The 20,250-nt window shown below is 41.1% G+C and overlaps 1 protein-coding gene across 1 annotated transcript in view; it reads left to right on the forward strand.

The window, feature by feature from the left end:
- Positions 1 to 17,374, forward strand: part of ublcp1 (ubiquitin-like domain containing CTD phosphatase 1) — a 45,712-nt gene extending 28,338 nt beyond the window's left edge. Inside the window, exons 8-11 of the mRNA XM_043703986.1 lie at positions 3,754 to 3,852; positions 7,151 to 7,267; positions 9,770 to 9,897; positions 15,552 to 17,374. Coding sequence (XP_043559921.1) covers positions 3,754 to 3,852; positions 7,151 to 7,267; positions 9,770 to 9,897; positions 15,552 to 15,579 — 372 coding nt within the window. The 3' untranslated portion in view covers positions 15,580 to 17,374. The remainder of the gene's footprint in view (positions 1 to 3,753; positions 3,853 to 7,150; positions 7,268 to 9,769; positions 9,898 to 15,551) is intronic.
- Positions 17,375 to 20,250: the final 2,876 nt, after the last annotated feature.

Raw genomic sequence — 20,250 nt, forward strand, 5'->3', positions numbered from 1 at the left:
GACTCATAACAGCACACAAACCAACAGCCACTCTCAGACAACAACTCACCAGAACAAAGGACCCAATATCCAGCATGAGCAAAACCAATGTAGTGTACAAAATCCCATGCAAGGACTGCACAAAACACTACATAGGAAGACAGCGAACAATTCGCATCCATGAACACCAACTAGCCACGAAACGACACGACTAGCTATCCCTAGTAGCCACACACACAGATGATAAGCAACATGAATTAGACTGAGACAACACTACTATTATAGGACAAGCCAAACAGAGAACAGCCAGGGAATTCCTAGAGGCATGGCACTCATCCACAGATTCGATCAATAAGCACATCGACCTGGACCCAATATACCGACCACTGCAGCGGACAGCTGGAACTGACAACCGGAAGCGGCAGATTCAAACCACTACAAATGCCAGAGGAAAGATCACAGAAGCGCTTCACAGGAGGCTCCCAAGCACTGAGGATGTCACCTACACAGGGGATGAAACGCCTGCAACACAAATTCCCAGCTCGGCGAACAGAACCACAACAACGAGCACCCGAGCTACAAATCTTCTCGCAGACTTTGAACCTTCTGCAGTATTTGGTTAGGGTAGTTTGTTCATACAAGGGGAAAGTGAGGACTGCAGATACTGGAGATCAGAGTCAAAAAGTGTGTTGCTGGAAAAGTATAACCAGTCGGTCAGACAGTATCCGACGAGCAGGAGAGTCAGCATCAGGTTGAAGTGCCTATGCTGGAAACGACGACTGTCCTGCTCCTCGGATGTTGCCTGACTGGCTGTGCTTTTCCAGCACCACACTTCTGACTCTAGATTATTCATACAGGCTAGTGATGCAGAAAGGCACAGTTACAGCATACTTTGGGCAGGCTTTGTAATTGCCCCTTCCCTCAAAAGGCTCTGGCAGCTGCATTCCAAAAAACATGCAAGGAGCCACACAATTGCTTCCAGCAATGTTGTTCCCACTCAATGTAATATATACTGTTTAAAAGTGGGGCGGGGGGTGTGCTGTGGGGTCGTGTTTAAATCTTGTGCTGGGTACTGGTTGTCACCATCTCAGATAATGGAATGCACTGACTTAGCCTCTTCTAATAACAGGTCATAATCCTACAAGTGCTCTGTATAAACTTGCTATTTTTCTGCTACTTCATTAATCTAAAGTCTCAGCTTGTTTTAGCACGTTTCACTGAGGAAAATTGATCTACAAGCATTATTGGGTACACATTTAAATTAGGATGACATGGAATAACTTGTGAGCTTGAAGATGTTTTTCTTTTAATTTTTGTTGATGGAATGATGTGCTGTCCTGAGCTGAAATACTTCTTTTACCTTTTTAAATGGACTGTCATAGGCAATAACCACATAATAGAACATTGCTGAGAGTCAATGGACACCTATTTTCCTCACATTTTCAGAAGAAGACAAGTATACCCATTTGAAATCGGAAAGCCAGGTGCTGTCATAAAGGTTATAACCAGATTTAATAAAATGAAAGACAAAAAGCAAATCAGGTTAGGTTTTGAAAAAAACATGGAGGAGGCAAACTTTCCTGGAAGATTGAATTGAATTAGCTTTATTGTTGCATATACTCAGAGTACAGTGAAAAGTTTACAGTCACTACATTACAGCACCACCTTAGGTACAAAGGTGCCAGAGCAGATTCTTAAGATCAAATTCTTAGGAACAAAAAACATTAGAAAAGTAAAGAAATAAATAGTCTGAGGTTATTTGATAATTGTGTTAGAGTAGGAGAACACTGAATCAGCCTGAAATCTAATAGCTGGGTGGGTGGGGCAAACATTATCATTCTATTAAAATCATTGTTATTTCCACTGTTGGCAATGATTGTTTCTTAGATTCTCAGAAGTTCTGGAGATCAATTGTTATTTGCCTCTTTTTACTCATGATTGAACTCCCTTTGTTTATAATTCATTGGGAGGAAGTGTCATTTAATATCCCTGTTGATGAATCTTTAATATATGGTTATTGCAAGACTATTTGTGCCTGCCACTTTGTTACTGGTAAGACACTGCTATAATCTGAAAATTTATATTACTGATCTAAATATTAAGCATCATCTGATGCTGGGTCCAACTGTTGTGTACCATGTTACCTTGACTGAAAAGTTGATAGGAAGAAGCAAGTTCTTGAAACCAGAAAGGCAACAGGTCAGACTTGAACTTTAGCTATATTGAAGAGTATAACCATGTCACAACAAAGTGAAAAGGGATGATCTGGCTTCCCTGATTTAATCGTGTGGGTTGGCCATAGTGAATATTTTTAATTATTTTTCATATGCCTCTACATTACACTTCAACCATTGTCACTGGTTTAGAATTGAGAGCTAATTGTAAGGTTTTCTTGAGTGAAATAAGAGGAATTTTATTACTCACTAACCTCAAGCTAATAAACTATGATATCAAACACACACACACACAAAGATGAAGTTTAAAATGGAGAATGCCTAGTGTGATTAGAATATAAAAAATATGCAGTTTAAAAATTCCTTGGAATCCTTGAATTATTAGAGTTGAACCTGATACCATGACTGTTTAGTTGATGTCTTGTATTCTCAGTAGTAGTGAAATTTATAAGACTGTTTAGTTCCCAGTTCGCCAAATTGTTTTATCACTGATGCTGACTTTTGTGCTGATGAGAAGGAAGCAGTGGTGTGAGTGTGTTCCCATCTTTGCTGTTTTCATTTTCTTTCTCTCTGCCTGATCTGCCAAACAGCTACTGAAATATGGTTCATTGTGTATTCCCAAGTTTAGCTTCATTGTCTTTCCAGACTGGATAGTTGCAGGCAACTCTTTCATGTTCAATATGTGCAACTTCTCATATAAGTGTAAATCTATAGAGGACACAAGAGTTACTAACTCAGTTGACTAGTTTCAGTGGTTTTAGGTGATACGGTAATTTCACTTCAGATAATTTTGGTTACTCCACAATGGTTTCCTGAACTTGCCACAATGTGTTCAGGTGATCACTGCTGCCATTTTGGATCCATGCTTTGTCCTTTCTAAAATCCCATTTTAGTCCGTGACAGTCTTGAGCATGTTGGACAAAGTGCGATATCGTATTAAATGAAGTACAAACTAAAATTCTATATAATGCAGCATATTCTCGATATATAAACATGTACTTGGGAATGACCAAAATGAAAATTCCGCTTCAAAACTTGGGATATTGTTTTTCATTGTTATATAATCCAAAAGTTGTGTATTTTTTTTAGCCAAGTAACAAAGGGCCATGACACTGATGTCAGAGTTAACATAAGTTGAAATTCTCTTGGCCATCTTTTGACTTTTTTTAAAAAATGTGTAATTAACCTGTTACTGTGAGAAGAAGTAATAAACAGAAGTTATTCTTTTGTTAGTTTTTATGAAATACACTTTTAAGCAAAATTGATATGGCATTTTTTAGCAGGAATTTGAATTAATTTTTATTTTCTATGATGCAGAAAATTACACATTTGTGTTGGTTAGTATTGTAGTCACTGTATCTCACCAGAATCTCAAATTATGAAGCACTTTGTTCTGTTTATCAAAATAATTTACAATGTGAATGGAAGATCTTCTTGCTGTAAACTAGGAAAATAACTGCAATATCCTTGGAATTAGCAGGCATCCCAGGAGTGGTGCAGAGGTACTCAGGTTTTCTTTGAAGTTTTGCATTGTATTTTGTGTGATTTTTCCATTATTTTAATTTTCTCTGTTGAACTTTCTTTTCTCTTGTTTTTTCAGGAACTAGGAGTTACAACACATGCTAACTATAAGATCACCTTCATGTTGGATAGTGCAGCTATGATCACAGTGCATACACCTAAGAGAGGGGTAGTGGAGGTATGTGTGAAAATAGCTTTTAATGTTTATAAAAGCAGTGCTGCTTTTATATCCTGGTACATGTACTGATGAGCAGTCAGACCAGTCAGTTACAAAACCGGATTGGTATTCCATCCAATTAAACATTTCATTTTGTAAAACTTTTTTGTGAATTATTTTTGTCAGTTGAGGTAATGGATGTTGGTGCTCAAGAATGTGGATACTTTGTTTCAGACACTTCATCAGTATTATGCACAGCTAGGTCAGGTATGAAGTGCCAACTTTAGTCTGCATTTAACCTCTGTTCAGTGTGAATTGTGGATCAATGATATTTAATTAAATGCAGCAGTGGCCATTTACTGGGAATTTATTATACTTAATTGACGGGATTCTGGTAATGCCCCTATCCATAGGGACAGTGTGAATAAAAGGTTGTTGCACTAAGAGGTACTTCTTTGTCATATGCATCACTTGTAAACAAATACTTCATGTAAGTATGTAAGGATTGACTGTAGTCCTTATTCTTCTTCACTCAGCTTTCTGGAGTAAGCACATGTTATCCCAGTCAGTACGTATGAACATATAAATAATCAGCAAAAGTATGAGATTCAACCCTTCAAGTACGTTCCCCCATTCGGTAAAATCACGGCTGATCTGATTTTAAATTCACCTTCTTGCCTACCCTGATAATATTTCAACTCCTTGCTTAACAAGAATCGATCTACCTCTACATTGAAAATCTTCAAGGAGTCTGTTTCCACTGCCTTTTTATGGCAGAGTTCCAACGATTCATGACCGTCTGAGAGAAATTTTTTGTTTAATTTCTCCTAACTGGGTGACACCTGATTTTTAAACAGTGATCCCTAAGAGGAGATATCCTCACCACATCTACCATGCTAAGACTCCTTAAGATTTTATATGAATGAATCATAGTGATTCTTAACCTTCTAAGTGGATACAAGCCTAGCTTATCCAACCTTCATAAAGTAACCCATCCATTAGCATTAGTCTACTAAATCTCTGAACGGCCTCCAATGCATTTAATTCCTTCGTTAAAGTGACAATACTTTGCACAGTACTCTACGTACGATCTCACCAGTGCCCTATAAAACTGAAGCAACGCCATGTTACATTTGTATTCATTATGCTTATGATAGATGTTAACATTCTATTAGCTTTCCTAATTATTTGCTGTACCTGCATACTAAGCTTTCGCAATTCATCCAAAAAGGTACCCAGATTCAAAGTTTGTGAGAAGATTTGTAGCTCGGATGCTCGTTGTTGTGGTTCTGTTCACCGAGCTGGGAATTTGTGTTGCAGACGTTTCGTCCCCTGTCTAGGTGACATCCTCTGCTTGGGAGCCTCCTGTGAAGTGCTTCTGTGATATTTCCTCCTGCATTTATAGTGGTTTGTCTCTGCCGCTTCCGGTTGTCAGTTCCAGTGACAACCAGAAGCGGCAGAGACAAACCACTATAAATGCAGGAGGAAATATCACAGAAGCGCTTCACGGGAGGCTCCCAAGCACTGAGGATGTCACCTAGACAGGGGACGAAACGTCTGCAACACAAATTCCCAGCCCGGCGAACAGAACTACAACAGGTACCCAGATTCCTCTGCAATCTCTCACCATTAGATAATATGCTTCTTTTTAATTCCTCCTGCCAAAATTGACAATTTCACATTTTCCCACATTATACTTCATCTTTGACCACTCAGTTAACCTATCAACATCTTTTTGCAGCCGCCTTGTGTCCACTTCACAACCTACTTCTTACCTTTGTGTTGTCAGCAAATTTGGCAACGATACCTTACTTCTCTTCAACTAAGTCATTTATATAAATTGTAAGCATTTGAGGCCCCGCACTGATTGTGTGGCACACTGCTTGCCACATCTTGTAAAAGACCAGTATTCCTCTATTCTCCACCTTCCTTTAGACAGTTGCAAGGTTTGTAGCTCAGGTTGAGGTTTAGGGTGTAGGTTTGCTCGCTGAGCTGTAGGTTTGATATCCAGACGTTTCATTACCTGGCTAGGTAACATCATCAGTGGTGACCTCCAAGTGAAGCGAAGCTATTGTCTCTTGCTTTCTATTTATATCTTTCTCCTAGATGGGGTTCCTGGGGTTTGTGGTGATGTCATTTCCTCTTCGTTTTCTATGGGGTTGATAGATGGCATCTAGATCTATGTGTTTGTTTATGGTGTTGTGGTTTGAGTGCCAGGCCATTAGGAATTCTCTGGCATGTCTTTGCTTAGCCTGTCCAAGGATAGATGTGTTGTCCCAGTCGAAATGGTGGTTATTTTCATCCGTGTGTAGGGCTACGAGGGAGAGAGGGTCGTGTCTTTTTGTGGCTAGCTGGTGTTCGTGTATCCTGGTGGCTAACTTTCTTCCTGCTTGTCCTACGTAGTGTTTGTGGCAGTCCTTGCAAGGAATTTTGTAGATGACGTTGGTTTTGTCCATGGGTTGTCCTTTAGACAGTCTTCTTCCAGTGTGCTGCCCTTTTTATTTTCGCAATAACTTGTGATGTGACATCTTATCAAATACTATTTGGAAATCAAAGTGCAGTGTTTCTCATTCATAGATCCATATTGACTCTCTGATTGCTTTGAGTTTATCCAAGTGCCCTGTTATAACTTTAGTAACAGCTTCTAACATTTTCCCTGTGATAGGAATTAAACTAACTGGCCTGCACTTTCCTACTTTCTGTCTCCCTCACATTTTTGAATAAAATGTACATTTGCTATCTTCCAAAGTAATAGGACCATGCCCTTATCAAGGGTTGATTTTGGAAAATTAAAACCAATCATCCATTATCTTATAAGTTTTGTCTTTTAAGACCCAAGAGCCTAAAATAAACTCAGGGTAAGGATCTTTTGTACTATTTTAGTAACTATTTTTAATGAAGTATAGTGGAGATAAGTAAACTATGAAGTCACTCTTTTCTCCCAACAAAGTGCTTTAGCACCTACTCTACATCAGTTGTGATACTTATTTATACTTGGAGAACCAACTATCCTGCAGCTTCTCTGTGTGTCATAACTAATTGGTGCTGAACTGATGGCAGTTCTATGCTGTGGAATTGCACACAGTAGGAAAGACCTCCAGATGGAACCAGGCTCATTCCATTATTCGTTAAACTGGGCCGATTTCCCAAATGAGTGTAGTAGATTTGGAAGCTACTTTCTACTGGTGTTAGGAATTCAAGTACAGCGGCAGTGTCAATTAAGATTGCTCTCTTCCTCTTTTTTTCCTTCCCAAGCACCTAAATTCAGGTATGGTTCCAGCATTTTTTAGATGATGTGTCACAAAGATTCTGTTCACAGGTTAAACCGCTGGGTGTCATATGGGATAAATTTCCGGAGTTCTACACTAGAAAAAATACGATAATGTTTGATGACATTGGTCGAAACTTCCTGATGAACCCACAAAATGGGCTAAAGGTAAGGGCTACTCCCTTATGGTTCCCATATAAGCTCGGGATTCGTTGTACTTTCTGTTAAGAATTTACGTTTCCTGTTGGCACCATTAGTGTTACAGTTAATAGTAATTCGTACTATATTGGATTAATGTTAACCTAAATTGACTTGTATGTTAGTGTACAATGCCTTTTGAGCTGAAAACAATCAAAGCTTTTGCTAAACTGTTTTAATTTACAACGGACAAACATTCAGTTATGATTAGATTCAGTTAGTTTAAAGATTACTCACTTTTTAAAATTCATTTGTGGAACTTGGGCGTTGTGAGCTGGCCGGCATTGATACCCATCCCTGTTTGCCCTTGAGAAGGTGGTGGTGAGCTGCCTTTTTGAATCGTTGCAGCCCATTTGCTGTGGGTTGACCCAAATGCCGGTAGGGAGGGAATTCCTGGAATTTGATCCAGCGACTATAAAGCAACGGCAGTATATTTCCAAGTGAGGGTGGTGAGTGGCTTGGAGGGGGACTTGCAGGTGGTAGTGTTCCTAAGTACCTGCTGCCCTTTTCCTTCTAGATGGAAGTGATCGTGGGTTTGGAAGTGCTGTCTAAGGATCTTTGGTGAACCTTGGCATATTGGTTGGAGTTTGAGTGTGGCACCTTTGCTTCATCACTGGATAATTTTATGTCGGACAGGAAATGTCATGTTGGTCTATTTAACCTATCTCAAATGGACTTTAAAAAGAGAGCGTTTTCTTGCTTCAGCACGGCATTCTTGCCGCTTAACAAACCAGACTTGACCAGTAATTGTCACATTTGAGCAGCCTGAGTTTCTGTGTCATTCTCCCCCCACAGGTTGTGTTTGTGTCCTAGGTAAGCTCTTGTGTGGAAATGGCAGGTGCTTCCCCACAGAGAATGGATCAGAGACAGCTATTACTGCTCCCAGCCACCCATTTCACTGCTTTCAATCTTATTTGCAGTGGTGCAGGTAGAAAAATATTAGTTTTGTTAGTGTCTGTACTGTAGCATTAAAATATTGTCAAAATTGCCCCAAAGCCTGAAGTATTTTTTTAGGATGTGAAATAACAATAAAGAACCAGAACTAGTCAATAGGTCTGACTGCCTCAGTGGAGAAAGAAATAGTTCAGATCCCAAATCGAACATGACTCTTCTTGGGAACTTCGAGCACTCCAAAGAAGAGTCGTGTCGGGCTTGAAGTGTTAACCCTGCTTCTTTCTCCAGACCTATTGAGCTTTTCCGGCACTGTGTTTATTTCGGATCTCCTTCATTCACATTATTTTAATTTTCTTTAGAATGTGTTACCTGTTGTGCTGGTAAAGAAACAAATGCCAAAAAGATTTCAGTTGGAATAAAACAACGTTTTTTTCAGAAAAGGAAGCATATATTTCATAGAACGCCGACAGTGTGGAAGCAGGCCACACCAACCTTCCGATGAACATCCCAACTAGACTCACCCCACTACACAATCCCTATAACTCTACAATTCCCATGGCTAATCCCTGGACACTGGGCAATTTAGCATGACCAATCCACCTAACCTGCACATCTTTGGGCTGTGGGAGAAAACTGGAGCACCCGGAAGAAACTCTTGCAGACACGGGGAGAATGTGCAAACTCCACACAGACAGTCGCCCAAAGGTGGAGTCAAACCCAGGTCTTTGGTGCTGTGAGGCAGCACTGCTAACCACAGAGTCGGGTCTGCTCCCCAAGCCCTCCCCGCATTCCTTTGTACATTTACAAAAAAAAAAGATAGAAAAATTAATTCACCCTTGTAACTTTGCTTTTATTTTTGAGAACAATGCACATGAATGTCCTCACCCTGCCAAACACAGTCCCTCTCTGTCCCCATTTGCACTATTCCTGAACCCCTACATTATGCAGATCCCCATGATGACACCAAGATAGTTTTGATTTCTAATGCTGAAAATTTGTTCTGTACTAGCCATAAGGAAGTATGTGCTTCTATGAAGCAGATTGAACTTTCTATTGATCAAATTACTGTTCTTGAGGAGTAACTCTCCGAATGCTAAACACTTTGAGAAAAGATTGGTCCATTTTTGGTGCTAGACTGTTTTGGTTTAAAATTGGTTTACTGCAGGTGGTGTGTGCAGCACCTTGAGGTGTTTGCAGCTTTCTGATATCTTGTCAAAGAATTTGTTTTTGGTGTATGAACCTGGACAACAATTGATTACAAAGAGTGGTAACACTGAGTATCATCCACCTGTTATCCAAATTCCACTCATCTGTGTGTATAACGTAGGAGAGATTTTATTATAATTAATAGTTAGAACCCTTTTGTTCAAGGGTCTTGTAACATTCCAATTGCTCTTCCAAATGTGATCAAGTATGAATTGAACCTGTGTCCTTTATTCTGATTGGCACTTGATCTTCTGGCAGACTGCCCATTAGCCATGAACTTTGAGAGGGCAATAAATATGTGGGATTTATTCCATGACGTGGGTGCTGAATGTAAAGACGTGAATGAAACATGTCATATTCCTCTGTTACCAGATCAGACCCTTCATGAAGGCTCATCTCAACCGAGATAAAGACCGGGAGCTGCTGAAACTGTCTCAGTACCTGAAGGAGATTGGCAAGCTAGATGACTTCACAGACCTCAATCATAAGCACTGGGAAAGGTAAGGTGTCTCTGTTACCTCTGACTTTGCATGCTGTAAACCAGCAAAGGTCATGTTTCATTTGTCAGCAAAAAATATCAAAGGTGCAGATGTTTTCCTGGCTTGGAGACTTGTAATGTACTCAAAGCATAGACCTCCAACTTTACAGCTTCACAAGATGGTTCTGTGGAAAGATGGTTATTATTTATTTCATTGTTAATTCTGCCTTCAGATCTCCTACTGAACTTCTGCCTTCAAGCCTGCCACATGGGTTCATACATCTCATCTTTTAAAAACATTCTCAAAGCCTCTATCTTCAAAAGTGCTTTCAGGCACCGCTCCTGAGACTTCTGTTACTGTTCCTCTGTGGAGAGTCTCTCAGGGTAACTGGTGCTGTATATTTACTCAGTAAATTGTTCAGATTTGAAAATCATTACCTGAAAACTTGATCTCTATCTGAAGGTGAAATATAGGGCCATTGAGAGATCAGAGTACAGGATGATGACCACCTCCTATGTAGTATGGTTTGACTATATAATGTGGTGCTCTTTTCACCTCTGTGGCCTAAGTACAAATCTGACTGAGAATAATGGGGTCAGCATCTTGTGTGGCTGATAGATTTAAACATTAGAGCCATCTGCAACGCATTCCTAATGTACACAGGACCATGATGTAGTCCAAAACAGATTCTTGATTTCCACTTATTAGAAATCTCAAGGGGAGACTGAGAATGTGTGTTATTACATGGTAGTGCATATAATGGAATGAGGTTTGGCAGGAAAATGCCTTTTATAAATTGGGCTGAGGTGCAGTGGTGGTAGAGCAGAGGGAGTTGTCCTCATTGTCCATTTGTACATGACAATGGCATTGGGTTTTTCAAATCATTCCTCAGGATTGATATCCCTTTGAAATGATTTTGAATGCATTGGATTTGGTATATACTTCATCTGCTACCATTGCATATCATAAGGGAAGAGACAGTGCATTAATTTTATATTGAAATCCAGAAATGTTACTGCAACTTATAGGATTATTAACATTACAAGTGAGGCTTGTTCTACTTGGTTCTAAATTATTGATCAATTGGTATAGTGCAGCAACTTGCTACTGTGGTAAACTCAGCCTTACAAATATGTAAATCATTGGTATTTTCCTGCTCCAGGAAATGAGACTTCATTTGTGCTGAGTGACTGTTGCATTTTCATCTGTAAGACTTCAGCTAAAAGTAAAACCAGTTTTAATTGTGTTTCCCAGCTTATGTAGTATAGGCGTTAGGAAATCACCTCCACTTCCTGTCCTGACTGAGCACAAATTGTGAGGGTTATAATGTCTGCAGTATGTATCTCTACATGCTAACTGTAGACACATTACCCCTCTCCACCTCCAAGTGTTAGAATTAGAAGTACTGCATGTATGTATGATGTGCTTTGGAATATATCCTGAAGCTGTGCTTTTATAGTCATGGTATTCTAGATTAGTTCTGCAGATTGTTAATTTTTTTAAAAAGTTGTTCATGGATTTTAGTGTCTCTAGCTAGGTCAGCAATAATTACCCATCCTTAATTACGATAGAGAAAGTGATGGTATAAAACTATTGTCTTGCGCTATTAGAAGTCTTTTGGTGTCTGAGCACAGTGTTAAGAAGGGACTTCCAGAATCAAGAAGAAGGGACTTCCAAAATGAAACATTGGTAACATAGTCCCAAGTCAGAATAATGTATAGCTTGAAGGGAAATATATTTTGTGTGTTCCCGTGTTTCCCTCAATTTTCTAGGTGATAGAGGTTACAGTTTGGAAGTTCATATGGGAAGAGCCTTGGTGAGCTGCTGCCTCACAGCGCCGGAGACCTGGGTTCAATTCCCGTCTCAGACTGTGTGGAGTTTGCACGTTCTCCCTGTGTCTGCGTGGGTTTCCTCCGGGTGCTCCGGTTTCCTCCCACAGTCCAAAGATGTGCAGGTCAGGTGAATTGGCCATGCTAAATTGCCCGTAGTGTTAGGTAAGGGGTATGGGTGGGTTGTGCTTCGGCGGGTCGGTGTGGACTTGTTGGGCCGAAGGGCCTGTTTCCACATTGTAATGTAATATAATGTAATCTAATCTAATCCTGTAGATGATGCACACTGCTGCCACTGTTTGTCAGTGGTGAAGGAAGAGAGTGTTGAAAGTGGTGTACTTTGTACCAATCAAGTGTGCTGCTTTGTTCTGAATGATGTCGAGCTACTTGCATGTTGTTGGAACTGCACTCATTCAGGCAACTGTACACAATGGAACCAAAGACATAGGAAGGGAAAAGGATGAGATTCTGAAGGGAGAATATAAAGAGTTAGGTAGGAATTTAAAAAGGAGATCCTCAAGAGTAGTAATATCTAGATTACTCACGGTGCTGTGAGCTAGTGAGGATAGGAATAGGAGGATAGAGCAGATGGATGCATGGCTGAGGAGGTGGTGCGGGGAAGACTGATTCATATTTTTGTGTCATTGGAATCTCTTCTGGGGTAGAGGTGACCTGTACAAGAAGGATGGATTGCATCTGAATTGGAAGGGGACTAATATACTGGCAGGGAGGTAGTGAGATAAGAGATCAATCAGAGACTGGTACAGATGAGGAAAGAAGTGAGACAAACAGTCAGGGCCGGCAGGGACAAAGCATAGAACAAGGTCGGGCTAATAAATTAAACTGCATTTACTTCAATACAAGGGGCCTAACAGGGAAGGCAGATGAACTCAGGGCATGGTGAGGAATATGGGACTGGGATATCACAACAATTACAGAAACATGGCTCAGTGATAGACAGGATGGGCAGCTTAATGCTGCAGGAAGGTCAGAAAGGGAGGCAAGAGGAGATGGGGAGTGGCATTTTTGATAAGGGATAGCATTACAGCTGTACTGAGGCAAGATTTTCCCAGAAACACATCCAGGGAAGTTATTTGGGTTGAACTGAGAAATAAGAAAGGGATGATCACCTTATTGGGATTATTAAAGGCCCCCTAATAGCAGAAAATTGAGCAACAAATTTGTTAGGAGATCTCAGTTATCTGTCAGAATAATAGGGGGGTTATGGTCGGGGATTTTAACTTTCCAAACATAGACTGGGACTGCCGTAGTGTTGAGGGTTTAGATGGAGAGGAATTTATTAAGTGCGTGCAAGACAATTTTCTGATTCAGTATGTGGATGTACCTACTAGAGAAGGTGTAAAACTTGACCTACTCTTGAGAAATAAGGCAGGGCACTTTTGGGGAGCATTTTGGAGCCACCAACCATAATTCTGGTGGTTTTAGAATAGTGATGAAAAAGGATAGACCGGATCTAAAAGTTGAAGTTCTAAATTGGAGAAAGGCTAATTTTGATGGTATTAGGCAAGAATTTTCAAAAGCTGATTGGGGGGCGGATGTTTGCAGGTAAAGGGACGGCTGGAAAATGGGAAGCCTTCAGGAATGAGATAATGAGAGTCCAGAGAGAGGATATTCCTGTTAGTATGAAAGGACAGGCTGGTAGGTGTAGGGAATGCTGAATGACTAAAGAAACTGAAGGTTTGCTTCAGAAAAAGAAGGAAGCATATGTCAGGAATGAACAGGATAGATTGAATGAATCCTTAGGTGAGTATAAAGGCAGTAGGGGTATACTAAAGAGGGAAATCAGGAGGGCAAAAGAGGGGACATGAGATAGCTTTGGCAAGTAGAGTTAAGGAGAATCCAAAGGGATTTTATAAATACATTAAGGACAAAGGGTAACTCGGGAGAGAATAGGGTCTCTCAAAGATCAGCAAGGTGGCCTTTGTATGGAGCAGAAGGAGATGGGGAGATACTAAACGATTATTTTGCATCAGTGTTTATTGTAGAAAAGAACATGGAAGATACACAATGTAGGGAAATAGATGGTGACATCTTGAAAAATGTCCATATTACAGAGGAGGGAGGGCTGGATGTCTTGAAACGTGCATAAATCCCCAGGATCTGATAAGGTGTACCCTCGAACTCTGTGGGAAGCTAAGGATATGATTGCTGGGCCCCTTGCTGAGATATTTCTATCACGAATAGTCACAGGTGAGGTGTCAGAAGACTGGAGGTTGGCTAACGTGGTGCCACTGTTTAATAAAGGTGGTAAGGACAAGCCAGGGAACTATAGACCAGTGACCCTGACATCGGTGGTGGGCAAGTTGTTGGAGGGAAATCCTGAGGGACAGGATGTACACTTATTTGGAAAGGCAAGGACTGATTATGGATAGTTAATTTGGCTTTGAGAGTGGCAAATCATGTCTCACAAAGTTGATTAGAGTTTTTTGAAGAAGTAACAAAGAGGATTGATGAGGGCAGAACGGTGGATGTGATCTATATGGACATTCGACAAAATTCCCCATGGGATACTGGTTAGCAAGGTTAGATCTCTCAGAATACAGGGAGAACTAGCCATTTGGATACAGAACTGGCTCAAAGGTAGAAGACAGAGGGTGGTGGTGGAGGGTTGTTTTTCAGACTGGAGGCCTATGACCGGTGGAGTGCCATAAGGATCTGTGCTGGGTCCACTATTTTTCGTCATTTCGGTTGCGAGCATAAGAGGTATAGTTAGTGAGTTTACAAGATGACACCAAAATTGAAGGTGTAGTGGACAGTGAAGAAGGTTACCTCCGATTACAATAGGTTCTTGATCAGATGGGCCAATGGGCTGAGAAATGGCAGATGGAGTTTAATTTAGATAAATGTCAGGTGCTGCATTTTGGGAAAGCAAATCTTTGCAGGACTTAAAAACTTAAGGGTAAGGTCCGAGGGAGTGTTGCTAAATAAAGAGACTTTGGAGTGCAGGTTCATAGCTCCCTGAAAATAGAATCATAGGTAGATAGCTCCCTGAAAATAGAATCATAGGTAGATAAGATGGTGAAGAAGGCGTTTGATATGCTTTCCTTTGGTCAGAATATTGTGTACAGCAGTTGGGAGGTCAAGTTGCAGCCACTTTTGGAATATTGTGTGCAATTCTGGTCTCCTTCCTGTTGGAAGGATATTGTGAAACTTGAAAGGGTTCAGAAAGGTTTACAAGGATGTTGCCAGGGTTGGAGGATTTGAGCTACAGGGAGAGGCTGAACAGGCTGGGGCTGTTCGCCCTGGAGTGTTGGAGGCTGAGAGGTGACATTATAGAGGTTTATAAAATCATGAAGGGCATGGATAGGATAAATAGACAAGTCTCTTCCCTGGGATGGGGAAGTCCAGAACTAGAGGGCATAGGTTTAGGGTGAGAGGGGAAAGATATAAAAGAGACCCAAGGGTGGTAGCTGTATGGAATGAGCTACCAGAGGAAGTGGTGAAGGCTAGTACATTGCAACATTTAAAAGGCATTTGGATGGCTATATGAATAGGAAGGGTTTGGAGTGATATGGGCCAGGAGCTGGCAGGTGGGACTAGATTGGGTTGGGATATCTGGTTGGCATGGAAGAATTGGACCAAAGGATCTGTTTCCATGCTGTACATCTATGACTCTATAAATGGAGAATATTCCATCACACTCCTGTCTTTGCAACTTGTAGTTTGTGGACAGACTTTGGGGAGACAGGAGGCCAGTAACTTTCCACAGGATTCTTAGCCTCTGGCCTGCACTTCTAACTTGCAGCATATTGCGATCAGTGTTGCTCTCTAGCCAACCGTGCGATTATACTTTTTGATTGCTGATTCTTTCTCTTCCGTCTGCAGATATCTCTCTAAGAAGCAAGGGCAGTGAGAGCCCCAGGTGGATCTTTCTGCCCTAGATTGTGCACTCTTCAGAAGTAGGTGAGAAACTTTAACTGTGATTGAACTCAGAACAAGTGCTGAGCACTGCAACAGTCGAAAACAAAAACGAGGAAAAAAACACAACGCCAAAGGGACTTATCAACTGACGTGCTACCTGCAACTTACTTTCTACTTCAGATATCCCCACTGCTGGTCCTGCACTCAGGGCTAGTGAATTGAACAAAGAACAATGTGTTTCAGCAAAATACTGACACACTGTTTGCATACATAGGAAAATGTTCCTGCTGCATCGCCATATACCCCTGTCTAAGTGTAGTTTTCTTGCTCTATCATATGGTTGGTTGAAACCAGAAGTAAGTTAATTGTAGGTTATTTGATGCAAGAGTAAGTTGTTCTTATTTTTGACAAACGGACTCTCCTTGTATGCTGAGTTTGGATTATATATGTGATAAAGCATTTGAATTCCTACATGAACAATTTCTGTTTGACCCAAGTTTTACCAGAGGGAATGTTTTAAGCTTGCCTGTCAGTGGATTGAACTCCAGTGTATAAGCAGTAACAAATGAACTTTGGCCCTAGCCCCACTTCAGAGACCCTATTTCCAAATCTACTTTCAGCTAGTGCTAAGCTGTATGGACATATGCTTGGTATTTCAAGGTAGTGACTGTCCCAATGACCCTTGCTTTACTGGCTGGACATGTGTTACCGACCATTGTGCCATTTCATGGTCTACACCCTGGAGAATTTATCTCCTCATGTTTCATTCCTGCTGCTCATTGATTCCTGCACCAATGCACCTCAAACTGTTACTTTGATAGCATTGCTTCCTTCAGATGCTGCTGATGTTATTCCAAACAAACTACTGACCAGTAGAGTGTTGCATTTTCTGAATGTTTTTGTATGTGTTTGAGATCCATCAGTGAGAAATCAACCTGGCTTTTGGTTTCTACCAAGCCACCTTACATGGTGGGGCACCAGTGATGATTACTCTGCACAGCAAAAGGGCAGTCATGGGCCCTGGTGAAAATGCCTGTTTACACAGTGCAAGGATAGCAAACGTTTTGCTCTATAGCGAAGTGCAACTTTATATTCTATTCCTAAGTGGTTTCTTGCAGCGAAAGGTAAAACAAAACCAAAAGCATGCAATAGTGAGCATGCTAGCTGTTGCAAAGTTTTCCATCATTTTTTTACTGCAATCAGTAACAAGAATATGGCAAGACAATGACTGTCCAATAGTATTGAAGGGAGTGTGAGGCAAGAAAACCATCTTATTTCCAGATATTCCAATGTATGCAGCAGCTATTGGAAGCACCCAATAAGATTAAAATCAGGAGATCTGGGCTCTGAAGTCTTAGTTCTATGTTACCATTCTCCCGTCACTCTGCTGAGTAAAAGAGCCCAGCCGAAGCAGCACATGCAACTGAATGCAGTAGTGCTTTATGCCCAAGCTTTTTCTTACGCCACCTTTCCTTATGCAACAAAGAACCGGCGAATAACAAAATGTGTGCTGGAGATCAGCAGGGGTTCCCCTGCTGGAGTTGAATGAAGGTCAAACTATTCTGTTTACAGTTCAGCCTGGCTGAAAAGGGCCAGAAATGTCCTGGAATTCTTATGTTGGTTTCTTCCTGTTGTGAATTTTCATTCATTACTGCGATGTGTTTATTTTCATTCTTTTAAATAATGAAAACAGACATTCCAGGTTGAATTCTGTATTTAAAAAAAAGTGATTCTCAGTGGAGCAATATCAAAGGTGTAAATATTAAATAAAATACCTGGTGACGTTCTTTGGTCCAAAGTGATTCTTTAACTGCTTTATTATTTGAAGCTGAGGGACAATTTCTATCTATGGAGAAAGTGAGGACTGCAGATGCTGGAGATCAGAGATGAGAGTGTGTTGCTGGAAAAGGACAGCAGGTCAGGCAGCATCCGAGCAGCAGACGAATCGATGGGCTTCATTCTTGATGAAGGGCTCTTGCCCGAAATGCCGATTCTCCTGCTCTTTGGATGCTGCCTGACCTGCTGTGCTTTCCCAGCACCACACTCTCGACAATTTCTATCTATTCAGAGTGTAGAACAGGGTTTTCACCAAAATGGATATAGTTGAGGTGCAGAAAATAATCTTAAACTCCGGCAACAGCTCACTCAACCTGGAAGCTGATGGCTGGAACTCCAGGCTCAGTAATACTGTGATCATATGTACTGTGGGCTTTAGGCATGTTTCACCACCACACACAGTGTAAAAGGAAAGGAATGGGTCATGTGTATGAAAAATCTCCTGTTTATGCTCTGTATGGCTGAGAATATGGAGGAGTAAATCTATTAAAATTCTTACCTGATTATCCAGTGCGTCAAAATGACTCATTTAGAATGATTATGTGGGTGTGTGTCTGTCTGTGTATCCTCAGGCAACCTGCAGTGCTTTATTTGAAGTTAGAATTTTGTCATCCAGTTTTTGATGCCTTAACCATTTGACTTCCTTATTTAATTTGCAAGAACGTGATTGTGTAGAAGTTATGGACTGGTTTCATGGTCCAGAGAACTTGAGCTCAAATCTCACTGTGATTGGTCGAGAAATTTGAATTAAGTCTAGGAAGGCCAGTAAATGAAGAATTTTGTTAGTGAAAGTGGCCATGACCCTTTTGGATCATGGTGAAAACTGCGGGGAATGAAACTTATTCTGTCTAACCTAAGCAAAGTGGAATCCTAAATTCCCTTCCTGTGCCACCTCAAAAATAGTTGTATTTTGTTCAGTTGAGTTGTGTCAAACCACAAGAAGAGATTCAAGATGACCACCACCACCATCATCAACAACACAATAAGGGTTAGTCTTGTCAGTAATGTACCACTTTAAGAATTTAATGTAGGATTTCTGCCAGAGTAATGTATTCGGATGCTGTGGGTGGGGCGGGCGGGGAGTGTAACACAGATGTGTGTATATGTACGTGTTGTTTGTTTTTCTAACATTTATGGGCTTCACAATCTGAAAACTTGTTTTGATAGTTCTTTAAATGCTTAATATACAATTGAGCAAGCAGTCTTTTCTCACAAAGCATGTTGCAGTCTGAACCTTGGAAGGCTACAGTACTGTTGAACGTTTAGACCTCCCAGGACTGAAATTGAAAGATTATTTGATGAGAGTATCAAGGGATGTGATGCCAAGGCAGGTTGATGTACAGATTAGCTATAGTGATGAAGGGCTCCGGCCTGAAATGTCGACTTTCCTGCTCAGATGCTGCCTGACCTGCAGCAACACACTCTCAATGCTGATCTCCAGCATCTGCAGACCTCGCTGTCTCCTACAAATTAGCTATAGCCTACTGAATGTTGGAAATCACAGTGAGTCAGGTAGCATCCATGGAGAGAGAGCAAGCTAATGTTTCGAGTCTAGATGACTCTACGTCAGAGTCTGAGAAAGGGTCACCAAACCTGAAACGTAAACTCAAATTTCTCTTCAAAGATGCTGCCAGACTGGCTGAGCTTTTCCATTAACGTCTGTCTTTGTTTCTGATTAGATTAGATGACCTACAGTGTGGAAACAGGCCCTTCGGCCCAACTAGCCCATACCGACCCTCTGAAGAGTGACCCTCCAAAGAGTAACTCACTCTGACCCATTTCCTTCCGACTAATGCACCTAACACTACGGGCAATTTAGCGTGGCCTACTCACCTGACCCGCACATCTTTGGACTGTGGGAGGAAACCAGAGCACCCGGAGGAAACCCACGCAGACACTGGAAGAACGTGCAAACTCCACAAAGGCAGTCATCCAAAGCTGGAATTGAACCTGAGACCCTGGTGCTGTAAGGCAGCAGTCCTAACCTCTGAGCTACCGCATCTGCGGTTCTTTTGCTTTTTAGGAAGCAGATTTTGACTGGGGCTCTGTTAAGTGAATTGAAGCGCTGACAACCAGACAGCAACGGAAAAAGAGGGAGAGAATCAGTGCCTTTTAGATTGATAAATTTTCAGCAAAACTGGAAGACGTCATTTCTTTGTTTCTTTTACCCTTCATATCCAATGCTTATATTCAGCTGGAGCCTCCAACCTAATCTTGTAATCCTAAAATGGAGGTGGAGAATTTTAAGGTGGTCAAGGAAAGAGAATATGGGGTGCAAAATTGAAAGGCAGATAGGATGCTGAGATTGTGAACAGTCTAATTCAGTGTTGAAGGATAGGGGTGAAATCAGTGCCAAGGATGTATCAATAGCGGAAGTCAAAGACATTAGAGTTCCTCGGTACTAATTGGAGGACATAACGGCTTATCCAATACTGGATGTCAAATGAGAATTTCAACTGGAGAGGTTGGGAAAGATTAATGAGATGAAGCTGCGTGTCATCAGTGTTTACGTAGAACAAAAGACAACTGGATACATGTTTGGTAGTCATGAATTTAGAGGGCTACGGAGATGGGACTGGGGAGTGGGTAGTAGGCTGTGTAGTTCTTTTGGGAGTCGGTAAAGACAGTGGGTGGAATGACCTCCTGGGCTGTAGAATTCTATGATACTAACTTGTCTGAGAAATCAACTTGTAAATAGAAGATAGTGGGGGGTGCTCCAGAGGTAAATATACAGAAGAGTAAGCGATGCATCTTACAGCTGGTTAAGGTAATGGGGAACTTTGCCAGGACAGTCCCACCAAGCTGGGCATCTAAGGTGGGTTGCATG

The sequence above is a fragment of the Chiloscyllium plagiosum genome, chromosome 14 (genome assembly GCF_004010195.1).
Source record: "Chiloscyllium plagiosum isolate BGI_BamShark_2017 chromosome 14, ASM401019v2, whole genome shotgun sequence".
Lineage (NCBI taxonomy): Eukaryota > Metazoa > Chordata > Chondrichthyes > Orectolobiformes > Hemiscylliidae > Chiloscyllium > Chiloscyllium plagiosum.